This window comes from Apium graveolens, chromosome 9 (assembly GCF_009905375.1).
Source record: "Apium graveolens cultivar Ventura chromosome 9, ASM990537v1, whole genome shotgun sequence".
Classification (NCBI taxonomy): Eukaryota; Viridiplantae; Streptophyta; class Magnoliopsida; order Apiales; family Apiaceae; genus Apium; species Apium graveolens.
Genome location: NC_133655.1, coordinates 284,967,671 through 284,991,072, shown reverse-complemented (window position 1 = coordinate 284,991,072; position 23,402 = coordinate 284,967,671). Strand labels below are relative to the sequence as shown.

At 33.1% G+C, this 23,402-nt stretch overlaps 1 protein-coding gene across 1 annotated transcript; it reads left to right on the top strand.

Annotated features, from left to right (window-relative positions):
• The first annotated feature begins 11,348 nt into the window (after window positions 1-11,348).
• On the top strand, window positions 11,349-16,808 carry LOC141683092 (protein unc-13 homolog). Its single transcript, XM_074487790.1, has 5 exons — window positions 11,349-11,934; window positions 13,097-13,966; window positions 14,524-14,979; window positions 15,291-15,480; window positions 15,571-16,808. The coding sequence occupies exons 1-5, from the start codon at window positions 11,437-11,439 to the stop codon at window positions 16,503-16,505; spliced, it is 2,949 nt and encodes a 982-aa protein (XP_074343891.1). The 5' UTR covers window positions 11,349-11,436; the 3' UTR covers window positions 16,506-16,808.
• Window positions 16,809-23,402: the final 6,594 nt, after the last annotated feature.

The following is a 23,402-nucleotide window of genomic DNA, read 5'->3' as shown; positions in this document are numbered from 1 at the left end:
ATGTTCCATATGTTCTGCTTCCAACTTGGAGTAAATCAGAATATCGTCGATGAATACTATTACAAACTTGTCAAAATATCTCTTAAACACTCGATTCATAAGATCCATAAAAGCAGTTGGCGCATACGTCAATCCAAACGCCATTATCAAGAACTCATAATGTCGATATCTCATTCGGAACGCCATTTTGGGTATATCATCTGTCTTAATTTTCAATTGATGATATCCCGATCTTAAATCGAACTTCGAGAAATACTTAGCTCCTTTCAGCTTATCAAACAAGTCATCAATTTACGGTAGAGGGTACTTATTTTAGATAGTCAACTTATTGAGTTCGCGATAATCGATACATAATCTCATATTTCTATCTTTCTTTTTTTACAAACAGCACTGGTGCACCCCACGGGGACACACTGGGTCGAATAACTCCTTTATCTAACCATTCTTGCAACTGTGTCGCTAGTTCCTTCATCTCAACGGGCGCCATTCGATAGGGAGCTTTTGAAACTGGTTCTGTTCCTGGAGCCAAATCAATCGTGAATTCAATCTATCGATCCGGAGGTAGTCCAGGTAATTCATCGGGAAATACGTTCGGGAATTCTTTAACCACGGGAATATCTTCAATCTTAAGGAGTTCTTTCTCAACATCATTTATATGAGCCAAATAAGCTTCGCATTTATGTTGTAATAATCTTCTTGTCTGAATCACCGTTAGGAATTTCCTATATTGCTTCTTCCGTTTAAATATCACCTCAATACCATCCTTGGACCTCAATTTCACTTTCTTACTTCTACATTCAATCTGTGCATCATGGTTTTCTAAGTAATCCATTCCGAGTATGACATCGAATTCTCCTAACTTAAAAGGTATTAAGTCAGCAGAAAAGTGCCGACCTTCTATAACAATATCGCAGTTAGGACAAATCTTATTGGCAGTAACTCTTTCCTGATTTCTACTTCAATAATCAAACTAGATTCTAGAGTGCACGCAACACACTTTAATTTGTCAATAATATTTTCAGATATAAAAGATTTAATAGCTCCAGAATCCATTAACACTTTAACTTCTACTGAATTTATAGCAAGCGTACCTGCTACCACATCCGCATCTTGTACTGCATCTTTCATGGTTATATTGAATGTTTGTGCTCTTGGTTGAACTGATGGTGTTGGTGGAGGCGGTGGTCCAACAATCCTAAGTACATTGTCTTTCTGGACAGATTCTTTACAATTCCTTACCATATGGCCAACCTTTCCGCACTTGAAATAGGTCATCTCTGGTTTCCCCGCAACACTCGTACATTCTGATGAGTAATGACCTTTTTGGTCGCACTTAAAACATGTCACATTGAGCTTGTTACACTTTTCAAGATTTCTCTTTCCACACACTTTGCATTCTTGAATTGGTGGTCTATTATCCTTCATTGATTGCCCAGTTTTCTGAAAGCGATTCTTTTGATTTCCATTCCCAAGCTTAAACTTCTGGAATTTCTGACTTGCATTGCTCACATTCTTCCCAAAATTTCCCCTAACTCTGAAATTCCTTGATCTTGATCTGAATCCTCAAACTTCCTATTCTCTCCCTCATTTTCTCTTTTAGTTGCTTCTCTTTCTCCTTCCACAATAATTGCTTTCTGTACCACCACAGCAGACGTTCTTATCTCGAGAAGAGCCACTTGACACCGAATCCATGACTTAAGTCCTTGTTGAAATCTTTTAGCCTTCTTGTTGTGCAAGACATGCCTGTATAATAACAAGACTAAGTCAAATTGACAGCCCTCAGAATTAGTTGTATGATAATCTAAATTTGTATTTTTCTACTGTATTACTTGGGTCTATTAAAATGTCAAAGATTAGACTGGAGTATTTTTCTGTAAACAGTCTCAAGCCTCAGAATAAACGCTGAAAGAAGATCAAGAAGATTATGCCTCAAAGAAATTTTGAAGACGCTTGGAGTTGAATAAATCTGTTTTAAGTCAAGATATCTACAAGTCACAGATCAAGGCATATAGAGAAGTCATTCGAGAACTCCAGAATGGCTTATAGAGAAGTTTAAGAGATATCGACAAGCCAAATAAAGACATGAAGATTGGAGATATCGAAAAGTCAAACTATCATTAGAGATCTCAAAGATATCTACAAGTCAAAATGTATATAGAGATCTCTGAGATATCGACAAGTTATTTCTACATTAGAGAACTCAGAGATATCGACAAGTCAAAATGAAGATATGAAGATTGGAGATATCGACAAGTCAATTCTCTCATTAGAGATCTCAGAGATATCGACAAGTCAAAATGCTTATAGAGATCTCAGAGATTTTGACAAGTTATTTATACATGCAGAAATTTGGAAACTTCGACAAGCCAAGTTCACTAATAGAGAACTTAGAGACCTCGACAAGTCAAAACACTTGTAGAGAACTAAGAGATCTCGATAAGCCATTATACTTATCGAGATGTCAGTTCTCTATAGATCAAACTGGAGAGCTCGATATGAACCTCAAGCACAGATTGCAGAAAAGTTAAAGATTCAAGATTATCAATCAGCAAACGATCTAATCACTTAGATTGAAAAGTCTATAAAAGCTGCTTGAAGAGTGCAAGATCAAAGGCCAAGATTAACTGACAAATGAAAGTCATAGACATACACGATTTGCAAAGATACACTAAGCCAGAAATGGAAAGCTTTAGAAATAACTTAAAGTAGGGTTTAGTACATCTTATTGCATGCTGTGTAAACCTGTGTTTACTAATCAATAAAGTAAACACTGGTCCTTTTATTTTAAATATTGTATCAAAAAGATATTGTTTTTCTTGTAACCCTCTCAGGGAAGAAGCTGAGTTCTTAACTTACAAAGAACCCAAGATTTGTAGCAAAACACTAGCTTGATTTTAATACAAAATTAAGTGAGTTTTGAAATATTGTGTGCACTGTTTTATTTCAGCTAACATAATATTACTGCATTTCTAATCTGCTTTGTTAACCAAGAAACAAATATTCAAAAAGCCTTAAAAATATCCAAAATACATTCACCCCCTATGTGTTGTATTCATTAACAAGTGGTATCAGAGCAAAATCTGAAAGCAAACAGATTAAAGATCTTGGAATAATGAATACACAGAAGATTAGCAGTATAAAGATACCAGCCTTTGATAAGACTAACTACACATTATGGAAAAAGAAGATGATACTGTTTCTAAGGATGGCCAACCCCTTGTACATCCAGATTCTGAAGAATTGACCTTTTATTCATATGGAAAGGATTGAAGAGTCTACAAAAGGAGACATGGTCATCCCGGCTTACAATGGTCCAAAAGATCTTTCAAAATACACAGACATTGAGAAGGAAAAAGTTTCTCTTGACAGTGGTCTGCAACTAATTCTGATAGAGTCACTTGACAATGTCATGTATAATAACATTTTCAACTGTGACACAGCCAAGCAGATCTGGGAGAAAATGGAGATTTTGTGTGAAGGTACAGAGGAAGTTAGATCCAACCAAAGGAGAATACTGGTGTCTCAGTAAGAGGGTTTCATGGCTAAACCTAAAGAAAGTATAACTAATGTCTTTGAAAGATTCAACAAGCTGATTAATGACTTGCAACTTCATGACAAATACTATGAGACTGAGGAAGTTAACTTGAAGTTTTTGCTCACCCTTCCTGACCATCTAGAAAAGAAGATTTCAGCTATAAAAGAAGGGAGAGACTTAAGCAGATTGACACTGGAGGTTTTATATAGTATTCCAAAAACCTATGAACTGGAAATGATCCAAAGAAAATCTTTAAGAGCTGGTCAAGGGCACATTGTTGATGGATCAACTTGCTGTTTATTTCGCCATGATGGTACTTTTAAAAGGGAAAGACTTTGTTGGAACTTTATATTACGCATCCTCTACCAAAATAACTTTTAAGCATAAAGGCATCACTAAAACTAGCTCGCCCAACCATGATAAACCATTGTGAGCACAAATTTGGAATCGACATCACAAAACTTATGTCTTGTATTAAGAAACACTGTGCATTCATATGATGATTTCAAAACACCTTTATCCTCAAATAAAGATAAGATATATTCCATCTTATCAATTTTGAAGTTAGTTGACTCACCACATCTTTTGTGACACCAATTCAAATCGTACAGAAATAGTCCCAATACTAACTCACATGAATTTACATAAAAATTACCAACGTCCTTGTACTTCAAACTAACAATGTCAATAACAAAATCTTTATTACTCTAGGTGTCAACCAATGGATGATCCCAAACAACATTATATGGTGCTACGTGAAATTTGTGGAGTCAATTTGATTTCATTAACCATATCTTCCAAACTAAAGTTATCTTGATATTTACAATCCATCACAATCTTAAAAGTTTGGGGACTCACCTTGCATATCTTATGCAGTAAGCTTTGATGCTGCAAATCATCCACCAATTTATATATGTTCAAAGATGAATTATGCACGCCTTTAACATGTAGTTCAACATTGTTCTTGTTCTCTTCTTTATAAACACCATTAAGACTTACTTTGTTGCTTTCTTTTCCTTCCTCGTTATTATCGTGTTCTTTAATCACATCAATTTCATCACAATCCGTAGACATACAATTTTCAGAACCCATTATCTCGCACCCTTCTTCAACTATGTCCACACTTTTTAAATCTTTCAAAGAAAATTCTGTATTAAAATAACCATGCTCTTTTCTGTATATCATGATTGTCCAACAAACTATCATGTTTTGGTTGAGGATATTCATCAAACACATTATTGACATGAGATGATTGACGATATTGAGACGAATTATTCTCTTGTTTACGATCAATATGTACCTTAGACTCATATCCCTCCGATAAAAATTTCTCAATCATCAATACTTTCATCATCCGTCATATTTTAGCGAGTCGTTTCATTTGTTTCCCTCTCTGTATAATAAGTTTATCCCACCATATAGAAGCAATACTCTTCAATCGAACTGCCACCATCTTAACTTTCTTATTTCCAGGAACACCCATAAAATCAAAAAAATTATCAACATCAATATATCAATTTTTGAATTCATCAACTCCAAGAGATCTATAAAATAATGAAAAATCAGCCTCTTCTGTATAATCATTATTATACTGATTATCTGTATTCGTCTTTAAGCTAGAATTCTCACCAACATGATATTTCCCGCCTCGAGGGACTTGATTATGATCTTCTCTTTCTCCATGACTTTGTTGATTAAGGTTATTCTTGTTGTTCGTGAACTTAGTTTTCTGTCAGTCAAAGTCTTGAGAGTCGCGGAAAAAGCCACCATAACCTCTGCAAGATCTTTTTTTGTAATTGGTCCTCTCATAATGAATCAAGTAACGAAATGATAGGATAAAGCCTGCTCTGATGCCAACTGACGCAGCACAGAAGCGTAAGATGAAGCAAGCATGAATCCTCGTAAGGACTATTACACGAGAAATTCTTTAAAACCTTGAATTCACAAGAGTTTCTTTAATCCACAAGCAAGATAAAAATTTTAAGGTTTAATTTCAATAAAAAGATTTAATCCAGTACATACTGATGATGTTTATATAGGTAGGGATATAAAATCCTAAATAAAAAAATAAACCAATTTCTAATCAAAAATAAACTATCTATTAAAAGACAGCATGATCAGGCAGTATTTAGCATGGTCATACATAAACTCTACACCCTCCGCCAAATAGCAACTATTGATTTGACACGATCATGCCATCCCAAAGCATGATCATGTCTATCATTCCTCTTCCATAGTGTGACAATGTAGTCCTAGTAGCATGATCATGCAGTTCTTTTGCTTGTGCTTTTTTCGATCCATGTCATCAAAATCCTCCCACATCACATACATTGATATATTGCATTACCGCCATCAAGCTCCTGCAATTAGACCATAAAATTTTTTCGAGTCGCCGACCTTATCATACACTTGAGGACTGAGATCTGTAATTTTGTATTTAGCGTATCAAAAAAATTAAAACAGTATCCACAACTCACATGGGGAATTATGAAGTCATCATTACTCATTACTTTTACTGCTTTTTTTCCTTTTTTAACTCACACGCCAAGAATCTAACTCTTGACCTCCCGCGAACGAATAAGAGCTCAACCACCAACCCTTTGCTGACATTAACTTTAATGCCAATATGCTGATATCATATCTTACTGCGACAGTTCCTCACAGCCTCTTTGACAACTTTCACTTGTTTGTTTATGCAGGGTAATTTTTTTGAAACAGTATTCAAATAAATAGCCTCATCAATATATGAGTAGAGTGGATAGCCTGAACAAATGACATTCACGCTAATAAAACAGGGACTCGTCATTCTCAAGTACCTTAGAGCAACTCCAATACTGTGGCATGATATTATTGGATGCTAACATATTCTAATGTCAAAGGTGCTTGAAAAGTGCCAGAGGAGTGGCCAACTTTTGGCACCCTCTCGGCACCCCCTCAGTATAGCTAAAATTTAATTCTTGTAAAAAATGTAAATATAAATATTATTTTTTCAATTATATTTAATATATTTATCTAGTGTTGATTTTATTTGAGTTATGTGAAAACCATTTAAGCCCTTGAGGGAGTTGTACGTCAAATTTGACGTGAATAATAGATAAGTTAAAGAATTAATATTTTAGGTAAATTAATAATGATTAATAATGATCGACACCTCAACGGATACCGCTATCGGAGATGTTATTATAAAAGTTCTCCATGTAATCAAGATTCCCCATTTCAGAAATTTTTTTGATGATGCGCTCGATATTCCTTGGCCACAACAAGCTCCTTAAATTTGATACTAGGCTAGGACCATATTTCAACGCTGTAATTACATGATTGGAACCTAAAATCATTGTATTGTGCTGGTACGTACTACTCCCTCCGTCCTTTTCATTTCTTTACAGTTCTTTTTGGATGTCCCATTTATTTTTTACATTTCAAAACTTATCAAAAACAGTCGATGGGTCCCACCATTATTCCACTTTTTCACCCCTTTCACACTATTTTTACCCCACTATCTCCTTTTTATACATTAAAAATCAATAGGTCTCACCACTTCACCCACTTTTCTTTCTCTTTTTCACTACCTTATACATATTTCTTAATTTTCGTGTTCATTCCTTTTGATAACAAATTAAAAGGACGGAGAGAGTATGACTCTATGTGACTAGTAACCGGTGACACAAATTGAGAAACTTATACTTCTCTTCGTTGAAACATTCTAGTTCCTTGCCTTCTTTTTTGATATTTGAACACACACCGCCAGCTCTTGCAATAGTATATAAACATAGCATTTGTTATGCGATCAAGCAGGGGCCAAAACAATCTACATTACATGGCTGCCATTTCCGGAAAAAATAATCAAAAAAAATATTGGTTTTGTTTGTTTATAAAAAAAATTCAATTAAATACTAGACAAGCAAGAAGAAACAATTAAATGATATTATCTAATGAAAAGAATTACATTGATGGCTTCGTCCTCTTATTGATCAAACCAACTACCATAAAAAGAATGAAAAGGAGTTTGGAGATTGCTTCATGAACACTCAAATTGATGATTTTGATTGACCCCAAACATTGTGAAAGTAGATTATTTATATTATATGCATTACAGTATACAAAATATATGATTAGCTCATGTGTTGCTGTCAACAGACCCTAAACACTGTATTTTGTTGAATACATGTTCAATTAATTTTCTACATGAGTAAAAATCATACTCCACGGTCTCAGCCAATTGTTATCGTTAAAGAGTGTCCGAAACGCATTTTAAGATGAATATAAAATAGAGTTCTATAATTTTTTTAAAAAAAAATTCTTTTTTCTAAATAAAGTAGAATGTTTAAACTTTTATTCAGAAAAAGAAATTTTTTTAAAAAAGTTATATAATTATACTTTCTATTCATCTTAAAATATGTATCAGACACTCTCTCAGAAACGAGAAACGATAATATTTGGCAGGAACGGAGGGAGTATTAGTTGATTGATATTAATAAGGTCAAATTAAGTTAAGTGGCATACACATTTTTCTCTTAGAAATAAAGAAGAATTTCTCAATCTCATGAAAAATAAAGAAAATGTGCTAATGCAGAGATGTTTGTTTTGACTAATACACAATCCATTATTTTACTATATAAATAATAATTAAATTGATAGCAGGTAGAAATTGTCCGATTTTAAAAAATTGTTTATAGATTACTAATTTATCCATAAATCACAAATATTTATCTCAATTAATTAGTTCCGATTTTAAGAAGTCGCTCTTAGTTATGTAAATTAAAATTCCCAACTAAATTGATTTTTGTCAAAAAAATATTATTTTATTACATAGATTGAAAATTTTGTGTATTATTTATCTAATACATATATAGTGTGAACCAACTAACATATAAATTTTTACTCCCTCTATCCCTCCCATTTATTTACACTTTCTTTTTTGAATGTCCCTTCCAATTGTTTACATTTCAAAAAATTTCAAAAATAGTAAAGTTTTTATAATTTTTAAAATAACTACATCCACTATTTCTATCCATTATACCCACTTTATACCTATAATATTAATCGGTCACACTATTTTACTCACTTTTTTAACTTTTTTTTAATATTTTATCATTTCTCTTAAACTTTGTGTTCAACCCAAATATAAACATTCAGCCGGGAGTAATAATTTTCCTAACCTAGGATCATGAATTTTTATCTTCAAATATTAATAAATAAATAAATTAATAGCCAAGGATGGCCACATGGCTCTGAACTCTGTAGAGACCGGAGAGTACATCCCCTTATTGTAAGGCAGTATACAGCTTACACTATAATTAATTATATTCTCTCTGTTCCGGTTTATTTATTCACTTACATTTTTTTAGAGAGTATCCGGCATAGGTGTATATAATGTATAGTTGTGTAATTTTTTTTATAATTTTGTTTTTCTGATTAAAAATTAAAACATTCAACTTTTATTCAGAAAAATAAAATTGTAAAAATAAGTTATATAAATATACTTTTTATGCACTTTAAAATGCGTGTCGGACACTTCATCATAAACGTAAATAATTGGAAGGGACCGAGGGAGTATTAGATATTTATTTATCTAATATTGAATTATTTGGCTGGTTGAAATTAGATATTTATCTCTGTACAGTTGGCCCGCTATTTGGATATTTATTTTCCAGAGATACTTAAGACTTAATAGAATTCAAAAATAAACAAATGATTTTCATAAATGTCATCTAAAAAATAGACAAACAATGTTGTTATTATTAGACCTGACCATTCGTGTCATGTTGTTTACTTTCGTGTTTCTTGTCTAAACAAGGTAAACTATGAACGAAATGAAATTTTTTCGTGTACTATTATTCAAAAATGAAACACGAAACGAAATTTTCGTTTCTAACACGAAACGAAACGGGTACACGAAACATTTTATGTACTCATCATCTATCTACACGGAAACGGAGCGAAAATAAAAAAATGATCGAAACGGAAACATATACACAGAACACAATCGATTGTCACAATCCACATCACATCCCTTCTGTCCCAGCTCACTTCTAAACATTTTTGTACTTCCCTGCTTTGTAATTATCTTGCACCCTTACCTTTACTAATTCAACTAAATCGACGTTAACATATTTCTAGCTATTTTCAAATATAAATTCCACATCTCTCAAATTTTAAATATCAGAATAATATAATTGAATTGAACGCTTCATAAAATCTTGTTTTCGAATGTCATTAATATGGACAAATGCTAAAATGCTAAAGTAATAATTTCATGTCAAAAGTATAAAATTATAAAGAAAAAACGTTAGTGTAGGCAATTAATAATGTGTTTTTTATATGTTAATGTATTTGTTATTTGTTTAAGAAAGTATTCGTTATTCGTTTATAGAGTTGATAAATTGCGCTTAGATCCGAAAAATTGAACCAAAATTTATTAAATTGATATCCAATTTGAAATTTGAAATATATAACTAGGTAATTATCCAAAAACCAATTAAATCGATCTGGAAATTATGCGAATGGTTCCTGAGTCATAGCACGTCGCTTAAATGCGGTTTATCTTGGTTAACGTAATTTGCAGGTTATTGCGTTAATCCGTAAGATTTACCCAGTGCGCATCCGAAGGATAGCGGCTGCGGGTAGCTACGATAAAAAAAAATACGTGAATGCAAAATGATTTGAAATACTAGATTTGATTATAACTTGAAACCGATCAAAATCAAATAATATATTATTCGAATAGAATATGACCAATTAAGCAAATTCATACTTAAAACAATATTATGTTCATGATAATATTATTATTTAATCATTATTTTTAGTAAAAATATATTATATCATATTAAAAATACTAACTTTAATAAAAATATTTTATTAAGTCTAACAAAAGGGAAAAATGAATAAGTTATGATTCAGAAATATCTTAATCTAATGTTATCCGATTTTAATTCGAATTTTATCCGATTTTAATATAAACTAAATCATAACCAAATTATATCAAATTTAATATGAATCGTCTCCAAACATATTCTAATGCAAATTGATCTGATCTAAAACCGATATAATTATACAATTGGCAGGTTTATTAATTTATATTGTTTAAGCTAATTGAAATTATAATTCATTATATTGAATACAATTCATTGATGTTATTGTTATTTTGATATATAAAAACTTGTCAAAAGATGTATTATAAATCTTTAATGACCAATTATTAATTTATGCAAAAAAATATAAATTTGCCCTTTAATCAAAAATATTAAAAATTGAATAAATTCGATAAATGAAATATATTTGAAATATATCTCAGAGTATAATATATTTTTTAATATTTTACAATTAATTACTAAGAAACTTTTAATAATCACTTATAATGAGATTATATAATACAGAATAAAAATTTATATCTAAGCGTAATAGTATTAATTATGTAATTCATGCAGTTTCTTGATAGCGAAACCCCAAAAATATTTCTTTTCTAGCAAACAAAACCTCTTGATCACAGGTTCGAATCCCACGGAAGGAGAATTTATGATTATGCCTCATGAGCCAGAACCTGTCGTTTAATTGCGGTTTACCTTGGTTCACGTAGTTTGCAGGCTATTACGTGAACCCGTAAAGTTTACCCCGTGCGCACCCGAAGGGTAGTGACTGCGGGTTATCTACGATAAAAAAAACAAAACCTTTTTTTCTTGAATAAACTAAACTAATAAAAATATTTTTCGAATTTATAAAAAACAATTAACGAAAAAAACAAGAATAAATTGCCAAAAAGTAAAAAACCAGCAGCAGCTACTACTAGTATTATACACTGCTCTTATACAAAACACAATTAAAACTATACACACACCTATACATACAACTTTACTCACTACTGCTATCTCCATCTCTCTCTCTATTCACTTTCTCTCTCTACAATGGCTTCTCTCTTTCGAGACAGAAGCTCTCTCTCTAAACGCGACTCTCTCTCTACGACCGCCAGCTCCCGCTTCTCCGGCGCCGGCGCCGCCTCTCTCCCGTCGCCGTTCGGCGATTTGTCGCCGTCTCTCTCATCCACCGACCTCCGCGACACCGCCTACGAGATCTTCGTCGCCGCGTGCCGAACCTCCACCGGAAAGCCGCTGACTTACATTCCGGCGAGCAATTCCGACCGGTTGTCGAACTCGCCGTCGATGTCGAGCTCGCCGTCGCAGCGATCGATTACGTCGACGGCGGCGTCGAAGATGAAGAAGGCGTTAGGGCTCCGATCTAGCTCGGGGTCGGGTTTGAGTACCGGGTCGGCCGGGTCGCCGTCTCCGCCGGTTAAGAGTAAACGACCTTTGACTGTCGGAGAGTTGATGAGAGCTCAAATGAGAGTTACGGAGAATAATGATTCGAGAATTCGACGAGCTTTGTTGCGAATCGCTGCTGGACAGGTCTAATATATAATCAAAATTAGGTCTTTTAATGATTATTGATTATGTAATGCGTGTGTATGATTTAATTTTGATATGTTCGATCTAGTGTTGCTACGAAATTTTATCGAAATTTAGGTGTTTTTATGTTAATTAGTAATGTTAGCTATGTAATTATATGTGTTATATTTGTCTTTATAATGTGTTTGTAATGTTTATTTGGATATGTTTGATCTAGTGTTGCTCCGAAAGTTACCGAAAGTAGGTATTTTTATATGATAACTGATAATGTTTGTTGTTTAAAATGTGAGTGTAATTTAATTTCCATGTGTTTGATCTACTGTTGCTTTTAATGTTATCAAAATTACATCTTTTGATGATGGTTAGTAATGTTTGGTGAATCTTTACTATTGTATATATAATATTCACTAAAACAGGTTGATGTGATTTTGTTCTTCACTTTGTGTCTTAAGATACTTTTTTATTTGGTTTTATGTGAATATAGAATTATGATTGTCTGAATTTATAGTTAGGTTAGGAAGTCGTAAAGATTGATTTGGACACATTGATTTGGACACGAGTTATTTGGAGAACTTGGATTGTGCGTTGCTCAACTTCTTTGGACTATATTGTCAATTATTTTTGGATTGCACGGTCGATGCTGTTTTTTTCTTTGTTTCCAGTGGTCTAAAATGTAATCTTTTGGTGACGTTGATTGTAGTTATTGGATTTTGAGTTGTACATTGCTTCGGTACTTTGGACTATTTTGTGGATTATTCTTGGGTTGTTTATTGTAGTTAGTGGTACTATTTTTTCTTCCTTTTTTAGTGGTCTTAAATGTGATCTTTTGATGACGTTGATTGTTTTTCCTTTCGTGTCGCCTTACGGTTATTTCAGAGGTTTGAATATGTTGCACTGTCAAAATGTTAACTTTATCTTTGTCTGTGTATGAGCACCATGACGAATTACATCATATATTAATATGACGGTGAGATTGGGAAATTTTGTGTTATATCAGATTCTCTTGGTTATACTGATCTCTTTTGAAAAATATTTTACCATATTCTGGAGGTATAATATCTGCTGAAACTGATTACTAGCAGAGATGTCTTAAATTAGGTTTTATCAGGTTTAGAATAGCATTTTTTGTGTTGATCATGTTCTCCATTACATATTGTTCTAGGTTGGTAAGCGTTTGGAGTCAATGGTTCTACCACTGGAGCTACTACAGCAGTTCAAATCGTCTGATTTTCCTAGTCAAGAAGAATACCATTCCTGGCAGAGGAGAAACCTGAAAATTCTGGAGGCGGGTCTCCTTTTACACCCTTACCTGCCAATAGAAAAGTCTAATGCTGCTTCACAGAGGTTGCGGCAATTAATTCATGGTGCCTTAGATAAGCCACTGGAAACTGGGAGGAATAATGAATCGATGCAAATCCTCCGTAATGCTGTGATGTCTCTTGCTAGTAGATCATCCGAGGGATCCTTGGCAGAGTCCTGTCACTGGGCAGATGGGTTCCCATTAAATCTTCGTCTGTATGAGATACTTCTCGAAGCCTGTTTTGATGCTAATGATGAAACATCTATCTTAGAAGAAGTTGATGAGCCTATGGAGCTTATAAAGAAAACTTGGCCAATCCTTGGGTTGAACCAAATGCTTCACAACCTTTGCTTTTCCTGGGTCCTATTTAACCGTTATGTTTCAACTGGACAAGTAGAAAATGATCTTCTATATGCCGCTGATAGTCAGCTTGCAGAAGTTGCAAAAGATGCAAAAGCAACAAAGGATCCAACTTATTCAAAGATTTTAAGTTCTATATTGAGTTCAATATTGGGTTGGGCCGAGAAGAGGCTCCTCGCATATCATGACACTTTCGATGCTGGAAATATTAGTTCCATGCAAAGCATCGTCTCTCTGGGTGTATCAGCAGCAAAAGTTCTAGTTGAAGATATATCTAATGAGTATCGCAGGAGGAGGAAGACTGAAGTTGATGTGGCTCGGAACAGAATTGACACTTATATAAGGTCATCTCTACGCACTGCCTTCGCCCAGGCAAGTTGCTTTCTCTTTAAAATGATGTGAATGGTTGAAATTCTGTATCATTATATTCCTCATTCCTGAAATAATAGATATATCTTATTAATCTCGTCATATATATTATTTGAGAAAAACAAGTAATATAAAAACTTAGAACAATTAAGTATGGATTGTTTAATTAAAACTCTTTGTGTAGTTCACTATACCTTTACCAGGCAAATGCATATCCTCCGCTCTATTCAAAATTTGTGTCCCCGCTAGTCGCTACTTATGGTGAGGCTAATGTAGATGTAGAACTGTCAGTTCAATAGAAAAAAAAAGAAAACAAAATTTTCTAATTACTTTTGAGAAGCTTGTTAATTTTTTAATAATGCAATTTGAAAGAATTGACATTACAATGCACTTTTTCTGTCCGGGCAAATACGTACCAAAGTTAAAGCTACTTGGACACAAATATAATTGTCATATTCCTGCTTAAAGTTCTCATTTTGATAGGACAGTTTAGTGATGAACTGTGAATTCTGTTAAGGATTATAATTACCTGTGTGTAAAATATAATTGATCAATTGCAGAGAATGGAGCAAGCGGATTCAAGCAGGAGAGCATCAAGAAATCAGCCTAATCCTCTTCCTGTTCTTGCCATTCTTGCGAAGGATGTTGGTGAGCTGGCAATCAAAGAGAAAGATGTTTTCAGTCCTATACTGAAGATGTGGCACCCTTTTGCGGCAGGCGTTGCTGTTGCTACCCTTCATGTTTGCTACGGCAATGAGCTCAAGCAATTCATTTCTAGTATCACAGAGTTGACACCTGATGCCGTACAGGTATTGAGAGCTGCAGATAAACTGGAGAAAGATCTAGTGCTAATTGCAGTTGAAGATTCTGTGGACAGTGAGGATGGTGGGAAGGCAATTATTCGTGAGATGCCACCTTATGAAGCTGATACTGCCATAGCTAACATGGTGAAAATTTGGATTAAAACGAGGCTTGATAAAGTGAAGGATTGGATTGATAGAAATCTTCAACAAGAGGTTTGTCACCCTTTTTTACTATTTCTTTTGACATGTGATGAGTTACAAATGATTTATTGCCTATTACATGTTGAGTTTTGAGTATTTATTATGCCGGTGTATGTGCAACTGCCTACTTTTCTTCCGCAAAAGCCAATTTTGTAGATCAAAAGTAGACTAAGACATTTCTTAGTTATATTGCAAGTGTTCGCCTGTATAATGGCCGAATGTTGTTGTATATTTTCTTTTATTGAAGTGTGTAGATGTCTTGTTTTTGTAAACATGTGTGAATATATGGTGTCAACTGACCTTATATGTTGGCAAATTTGTAGGTCTGGAATCCAAGAGCAAATCAGGAAGGATTTGCTCCATCAGGTGTTGAAGTCCTCCGGATAATTGATGAAACCCTGGATGCATTCTTTCAACTTCCTATACCTTCGCATCCAGCATTACTACCTGACATAATGTCTGGTCTTGATAGGTGCCTTCAGTACTACATTACCAAGGCAAAATCTGGATGTGGTAATTATTGTAAATTGCAAAGTAGATGTATGGAATAATCAAAGTCTTAAATGACATTTTTATTGATTATGTTCCCTCTACTTTCTGTAGGATCAAGGAATACCTACATACCCACTATGCCAGCATTGACCAGATGTGAAGCAGGAACAAAATTTCAAAATGTGTGGAAAAAGAAAGACAAGCCAGTTCACTCTCAGAGGAGGAGTTCTCAGTCTGCTGTTGCCAATGGAGATACCAGTTTTGGGGTACCTCAAATATGTGTTCGTATAAATACTTTCCAACGAATACGAGCAGAGTTGGAAGTTTTAGAAAAGAGAATCATCACTCTTTTGCGGAACTCTGAATCTGCTCATGTAGAAGACTTCTCAAATGGATTGGGCAAAAAGTTCGAGCTCACCCCAGCTGCTTGTTTAGAAGGGGTTAAACAGCTTTCTGAAGCAGTGGCTTACAAAATTATCTTTCATGATCTGAGTCACGTTCTGTGGGACAGGTTGTATGTTGGAGAACCATCATCATCAAGGATCGAATTTTTTCTTCAGGAGCTTGAGCAAAACTTGACTACTATAGCAGATATTGTGCATGAAAGAGTTCGTACACGTATTGTTGCTGACATAATGAAAGCCGCCTTCGATGGTTTCTTGTTGGTTTTACTTGCTGGAGGACCATCTCGTGCCTTTTCACGACAGGATTCTCAAATAATAGAGGACGATTTTGAGGCCTTGAAAGAATTATTTTGGGCAAACGGGGATGGGTTGCCAACTGATGTAATTAACAAGTTTTCAGCAACGGTGAGGGATGTCCTTCCCCTTTACAGAACTGATACAGAGAGCCTTGTTGAGCGCTTTAGACAGCTGACTCTTGAAACTTATGGTTCTTCTGCAAAATCTAGACTTCCATTACCGCCAACTTCAGGGCAGTGGAATCCTACTGAACCGAACACCCTCTTACGAGTTCTGTGTTACAGGAATGATGAAGTGGCTTCGAGATTCCTAAAGAAGACCTACAATTTGCCGAAGAAAATCTAAATCTTGAATAGCTCTTATCGTAAAGCAGTTCCTCTATTATCCTCCGCCCTTCTTTGAAGGAGAGCCGAGATGAGGTTTGTATAGTAAATATTGGGGGTCTTGGTTTTGTCAAATGATGTTGCTGCAGTTAGCAGAATATTTAAGAAACTATGGAAACCAAGGCCTGCCTAGGTGGGTGGGAAATTATTTATTCTTTTTTGTCTATAGGTTATCGCTGATTTTGTACTTATTTGCCAACCATTGTACTGTTTTTTGAGATTCTCGGTTCGTTTATGTGTAATTTCTTTGTTTAACCTTTTTGAAGATAGATGAATGAAAACTTGCATATATAAGATGTTGCTGAACAGCCAGGCAGCCACCTTGTGATTTTCAATGGCATTAGTAAAGAAAATATTGGATCCTAGTAACTGAATTAATAAATAAATATTCTCATTTTTCAACCACATTTTCTAATTTCTATATTCATTTCTTGTATAATATTTCATCAATAAAAAGTATTATTACGAAAAAATTTCCTTTCTCCATCCTTTCTCCAACAACCATGTCTATATCCATTTATCAAGGTCCTTATTAACCTCATAATTCCTTCCAGTGTTTCTGTACAAAATTAACGTTTTAATACTTTTAGACATTTGGTTGTTTAAGTTTTACCAGCATTTACCGTCTTGTCTGTGCTACTTTTTTATTTTAGTTGCATGCATGCATGAGTCTGAAATAGACATCAAATGACATGTTTGTTCGTTTGTCTCTGCCCATTCTCGAAAAATATAATCAATTTTTTTTTTATTAACTTTGAATATATCAATATGAACTTAATAATATTTTGCTTAAAATATAACATGTTAATATATAGTACGATATATTTCCGAGTAAAAATATAGAATTGATATCATGATAGAAACTCCAAATCCCAGTTATTAGATGAATAATTTGTCTTTGGCTCGTTTATTTTAAAATGAGAAAAATGCTCTCTTAAGTGTATTTTATGAGAGAGTTATAAATTTTTAATTTTTTTTTGTAATTATAAAATTGCAAAAATACCACATTTTCACATTATATTTCTTTTATATTTTCGTGAGAATACAGGTTTGGCAGGCCAAATTTTAAAAGGAAAAAATTGAGAAAAGGATATTAAAATTAAAGACTACATTATTAACCTAGTAAATCCTTCCACTGTTTTTATACAAAATTAACTTTACTTTAGCTCCGTCCAATTTCTATTTTTTATAACTTTTGAAGAAGTGAAACTTTAATAGTTTTAGACATTTGTTGTTTAAGTTTTAGTAGCATTTACCGTCTCGTATATGCTACTTTTTCATTTTAGTTGGATGCATGAGTATGAAATAGGCATCACATGAGTCATGACATGCGTGTTCGTTTGTCTCTGCACATTCTAGAAAAATATAATTATCATATTATTAACTTGAATATATCAAGTAATATTTTTTACTTAAAATACAATATGTTAATACAAGACATTATCAAATTACACAAAGTTTCTAATATAACTCATTAAGCAAAATATATATAAATTTTGTGTGTGTTGTATAATTTGTATTTAACGAATGAATATAAACAGGGTAGTCGGTGTACTTTAAAACGAAACGATTAAAATTAATTTGTACAATGTCGTTAGTATGCTTACAAAGAAAAAACTAAAAATTAACATATATGTTAATACAAGTTGACCAAAAATTTTGAATTTTGTTTAAATAAATTATATGCATTGGTCTATATTATTACTGAGTCCACTACTAATTTACAATTAACTTACTCAATTTAAAAAAATATGCATAACAAAAGTCCAAATGACTTGCAATCCTACACTTCTGTTAATATAAAAGTTGATTTTAATGAAAAATGTTAGGCTTTGAAATTCAACTTATGTATTTATGGAAAAGTATTAGTTTTTTTTGTTTACACCACTGTTAACAAAGTAAGATTAGGTTATATCTGTGTGTCGGCATGTAAATTATCGTATGATACATTTATTAATAAATTACGATGTTTTTAATCATTTATATGCTAAATATATTATTTATGTACATGTATAATCATTATTAACATTTAGTAAGATAATTGGTTACTTAAATATCATGCATTTATAATTATTCATAAATTAAAATTATGTAATAAATAAATTATAATAATTTATATATGGTATTCACCTTATCAATGACAAACAATCCAGATCTATTTTTTACGCAACCGAGTATCAATCATGGTTGTAACATAAAAATAAATTATATATTATAAAAACTTATTATTGATATTCGTGAATTTTTTTTCAAGAATTCGAAGGAAAAATTAGAATTAGATCGTTATTTAAACTATTTTTAAGTTTCTTTCAGTACGATCTAATATTTTTTCATATAATAATTTGATAATATTGTATAATATTCTCCTAACATTAAATATTTTTCAATTCGATAAAGTTTTATAAATATCAGTTGAACTAGTTAATTCCTTCAAAATATTGAACAATATATATTTTTTCTTTAAATAGTATAAAATTTATTGAATCAAATGCCACTATATAGTATAGATATAACTTTTATTTGAATAATTCAAAATATTAAAATAATTCAAAAATATTTGTACAATATTATCTTGATCAATGAATATTGCTTATATAAAATAATTCTTTTTAAAAAGCTTAAAGTGAAAAATGAAAAATAAATCGATTTAATATATCATCGTAGTTTTAACAAATCCCGTGAGATCTCATTTCAAATTTTGAATATTTTTAAAATCGGGGCAAGTCTCAAAAACAATAATGCGCTACGAGTGAAGTTAGTAATTTTAATACAAATAATCAATTGACTTGATCCTATAAAGATCTCAAACACATTAATTTATATTCACATAAGATATTAAAAAATTTCACATTATTGGTAAGATATCATAGTTGGGCTTGTAATTTAAATTTACTAAACGTAGAATGTGACGATGTTTTCCGGCCGGGTCATGTAGTCAAATTTCGAGTATTTTTTGAACAATGGGCCAAATTCTGATTTCAATTTTGAAATAAACTAAAATGCATTGACTAATTATAATTCTAACTTATCAAAATATGTAATACCAATATAGATTATTTATATATAAGCAATTCTATTTTCAATATTTTTTTAAAATTATATATGTACATTTTAATTATTTTTATAATAAAAAATATGTTAAAAATATATGAGATATATTTTCAAACAAAAAATGATTAATAAATAAAATAATAATCCATTTATGTACTATGTCTAACTTTATATTTGGAATTCAATTCTTTAAAATTAACTGTATAAATATTTAAGTAACTATCTTTTTTTTGCGGAATTCAAATAACTATCTTTAAAGTTAAATAAAATATCCATTTATTAGACTTACATATTATTATGTGTATGATAAAAAGCACATGTGACAATATGGTGTAGTGGTATGAGATTGGATTGGTGAATGAAATATCTTGAATTGGATTGCCACAAACCACATCTTTTATATAAATATCAAAAGTAGGGATAGTTTAGTCATTTTAATGAAACATTTTAATCTTATGAATTTTATCACCATGTTCTCCTATATTATATAGAAGAGATGTTGTACAATATCTAATATATATCAAATACAAGTTGATTGTTATAAACATGTATTATTTTCATACAATACATTACCAAATTATACAACGTTTATAACATAACTCATTATGCAATTATTTCTGAAGCTGAGAAAGAGATTTCTCAGAAGGATTCTGAAATTGGGGGTTCAAGGCTTCTCAAGAGGCTTAGACGAATGACAGTTCCTGAAACTCCCAAGGAATCCAAATCAACAAAGAAGTACAAGAAACAGAGGGCACAAAGGCCAGTTTCAGATGATAAAGAGGAAGCAGCTAAGGAAGGGGATCAGGAATCTCTGATCTCACAAGACAAGGAATTTGCTCCAGTCACTTCTTCTCCATCAACTCCATCTCAGGAAGCTGTATCTGACAAGGCTAACTCACCATCTGTGTCTCTTGTTGATCCAGGCACAAGTGCTGATATTGATGTTCAACACTTGGTTGTGTCTGAAGTATTTCTCTTAGAAGCTCCAACAGCACCAAATCCTTCACCAACACCTGTTACTGATGCTGTTCAAACTCCAGAATTATATAAGACACCTTCTCTGCATCTAGATACTGATGATCAGACTTTAGGTGAGCATCAGGATATGGCTGTTGATCAGAACTTAGTATCCGATCAGCAATTAGAGGATGCTGACGCCTCCATTGCTACTCACACTGTTGTTTTATCAGAGGATACTGATTCTGTAAGTTCTGATGCTGCACATGATGGAGATACTGGTGATGCTGCTCCAACTGCTCATGTTGTACATACTGATGCAGCAGGTCCTTTCGGACATACTCCTCAACAGACTCTTCCTAAGTCTGAATTGATTAAGCAGTTTATTACCGGGGAAGCACCAGTACCTTGGAGTGAAACTCCTGCAGGTCAGGAGTGGACTAAGGAATGGAACTCAGTTTCATGTGTTCCAACTGAAAAACATCTTGCTGAGCACTTGACTAAAGCTGATGAAATGTTAAATTCTGATGATTTCAAAACTCAGCTTAGAGTCACTGCATTGAGTAATAAACATTTACAAGGTCTTCATTCAACTACTCATGCAGAGCTACACAAGATTCAGGAGAACTTTATCAAACAGGAACAAGTTTGGAAAATTGATAAGAAAAAGTTCTTCCAACCTACCATTGACATGATTGCTTATATTGAGAAGACTCAAGATCATCAACAAGCTCAGATTGATCCAATTCTGAAAAATCAAGCTTCTCAACAATCACAACTAACTGAAATCCAATCCTCAGTGGAATTGCTTCTCTCTCTTCTACTACCTGCTGATGCCAAAAAGGGGAAGAAGGTAATTAAGTCCAAATGCAAAACTAACAAGACACTGCAAGGAAAGGATGATGGAAATGAAGACCAAGGATACTCTGGAATGGGTAGCGGTCATAGTCAAGGTAGAAGGTTTACATCAAGACAAGCTAGTCACAGGACAAGTTCTGATACTGGGAAAAGAATAAGTTATGCTGCTGGTAAAAAGTTAAGTTCTGATGAACTTTTAGATCTTGATGAGGAAATGTCAAGACGGTTATTTCTTCAAGAAAATCCAGGAATGGACTTTGAAAGTTTAAAGGAAGAAGAAGCCAGACTTAAATCAGAGAAAGTCACATCTAAATCTGAAGCTTCTGGTAAAAAGTCACTTCCAAAACTCAAAGGCATTGTGATCAAAGAAAGGACATATACTGAAGCAACATTGGCTAGATCACAACCACAGATAGATCCAAGATCCAAGGGTAAAGAAAAGGTTGGTGAACCTATCAAGGTTTATGTACCTTCTGAGGAAGAAGAAATTACCGATGTAAAGGATGATCTTGCTCTGACTTCAAGAAAAGTTCTTAAAACAACCTCTGACATGGCTCAAGTTGTTCAGAGTCAAGAAATTGTAAGTTCTGATATTCAGAAGAAGCAAGTAACCTCTGACATAGCTCAAGTTAACTTGATATCAGAAAATAGATCAAAGACACTCCTATCAGGATTCACTAAAGCAAAATAGACTCAATCTTTGAAGACTACTGCAAGTGGTTTTGAAGCAAGAGTAGTCACTGGAAAGGAAGCAAGAGATAAAACTGGATTGGGAAGTGCTGATGAAAGAAGAGTACACAACACTACCAATGATCCAACTTCCTTGAGTGAACCGGGTATTGGAGCAACTCCTGAGAGATTGAATCAACTGGAATCTGTACAGATGGTTTACCATACCTACTTGAAAGAATACATCATGTTGTATTTCATGACAGATGGTAGGGTTTATCATATAAGACAAAATACCATTCCATTGAAGTATTTTGAAGAATTGGAGCATGTACTTTTCTTTCTTCAAGTGGATGACAGAATAACAGGGACTGCTGCAAACTACTTAAAAGAACAGATTCAGAGACAGAAAAGACTTTATTCTGTTAAGTCTGATAGCACATATGTTCCAAAGTACAGAGATCACAATGGTGATATTGTTTATATGAAGCCTAATACTGCACAGATCAGAACATATCTTGGTATTAAGGGACTTGAATTCAATCTGGAGTCTGACAAAGCTTATGTCATAAGACTAGATCAGGAGTTGAGAAAAGCAAAGATCAATGATCTCAGAGCTACAATCTTTCAAACTGGTGAAGATACTGCAGAGCTTAAAGATGTCAAAAGGAGAATGATTGATGAACTCAGATATGCTGAGAAATGTTTGTTGAAGAACTATCTCAGAACAACTCCTGACATCAGAGAGATCAGAAAATAATGAAGCCAAGTCGAAGATCTACAACTGCTTAAATTCTGATATTTATACAGACTGAAGTTGTTATCAGAAGTTGAATATTGGTAAAGCTTTAAGGACTGTAAGTTGTAGTTATCTAGTCTAATTCTCATGCATTTGTACTTAATGTTTTTGACATCATCAAAATATCTGTTAAACTTGTATATTATGCTAATTTACAAGTTGGGGGAGATTGTTAGATATATTTGATAATGTCATGGCTAATATGTTTTATGTTTAGCTTTCAGATCTTACTTGAAGAGGATAAATCAGTACTTAACTGTTGATCAGTACTTATACTGGAAGTCAGGACTTAAGGATATCAGTACTTATGTTATCAGGAGATAATCATCAGAAGATAGATATCAGAACTTAAGTGCTGAAGGACGATCAGATAAGGACAGTAGCTGATTAAAGGAAAGAAGATCAAGGTAAACATAAGAAGAGATATGCATGAAGAAGGAATTCTGTAAAGAATGGAATACTTGGAAGAAAAGATATCTGATTGATATATTTTAGGAAGCAGAATTATATTCCATATCAATTAGC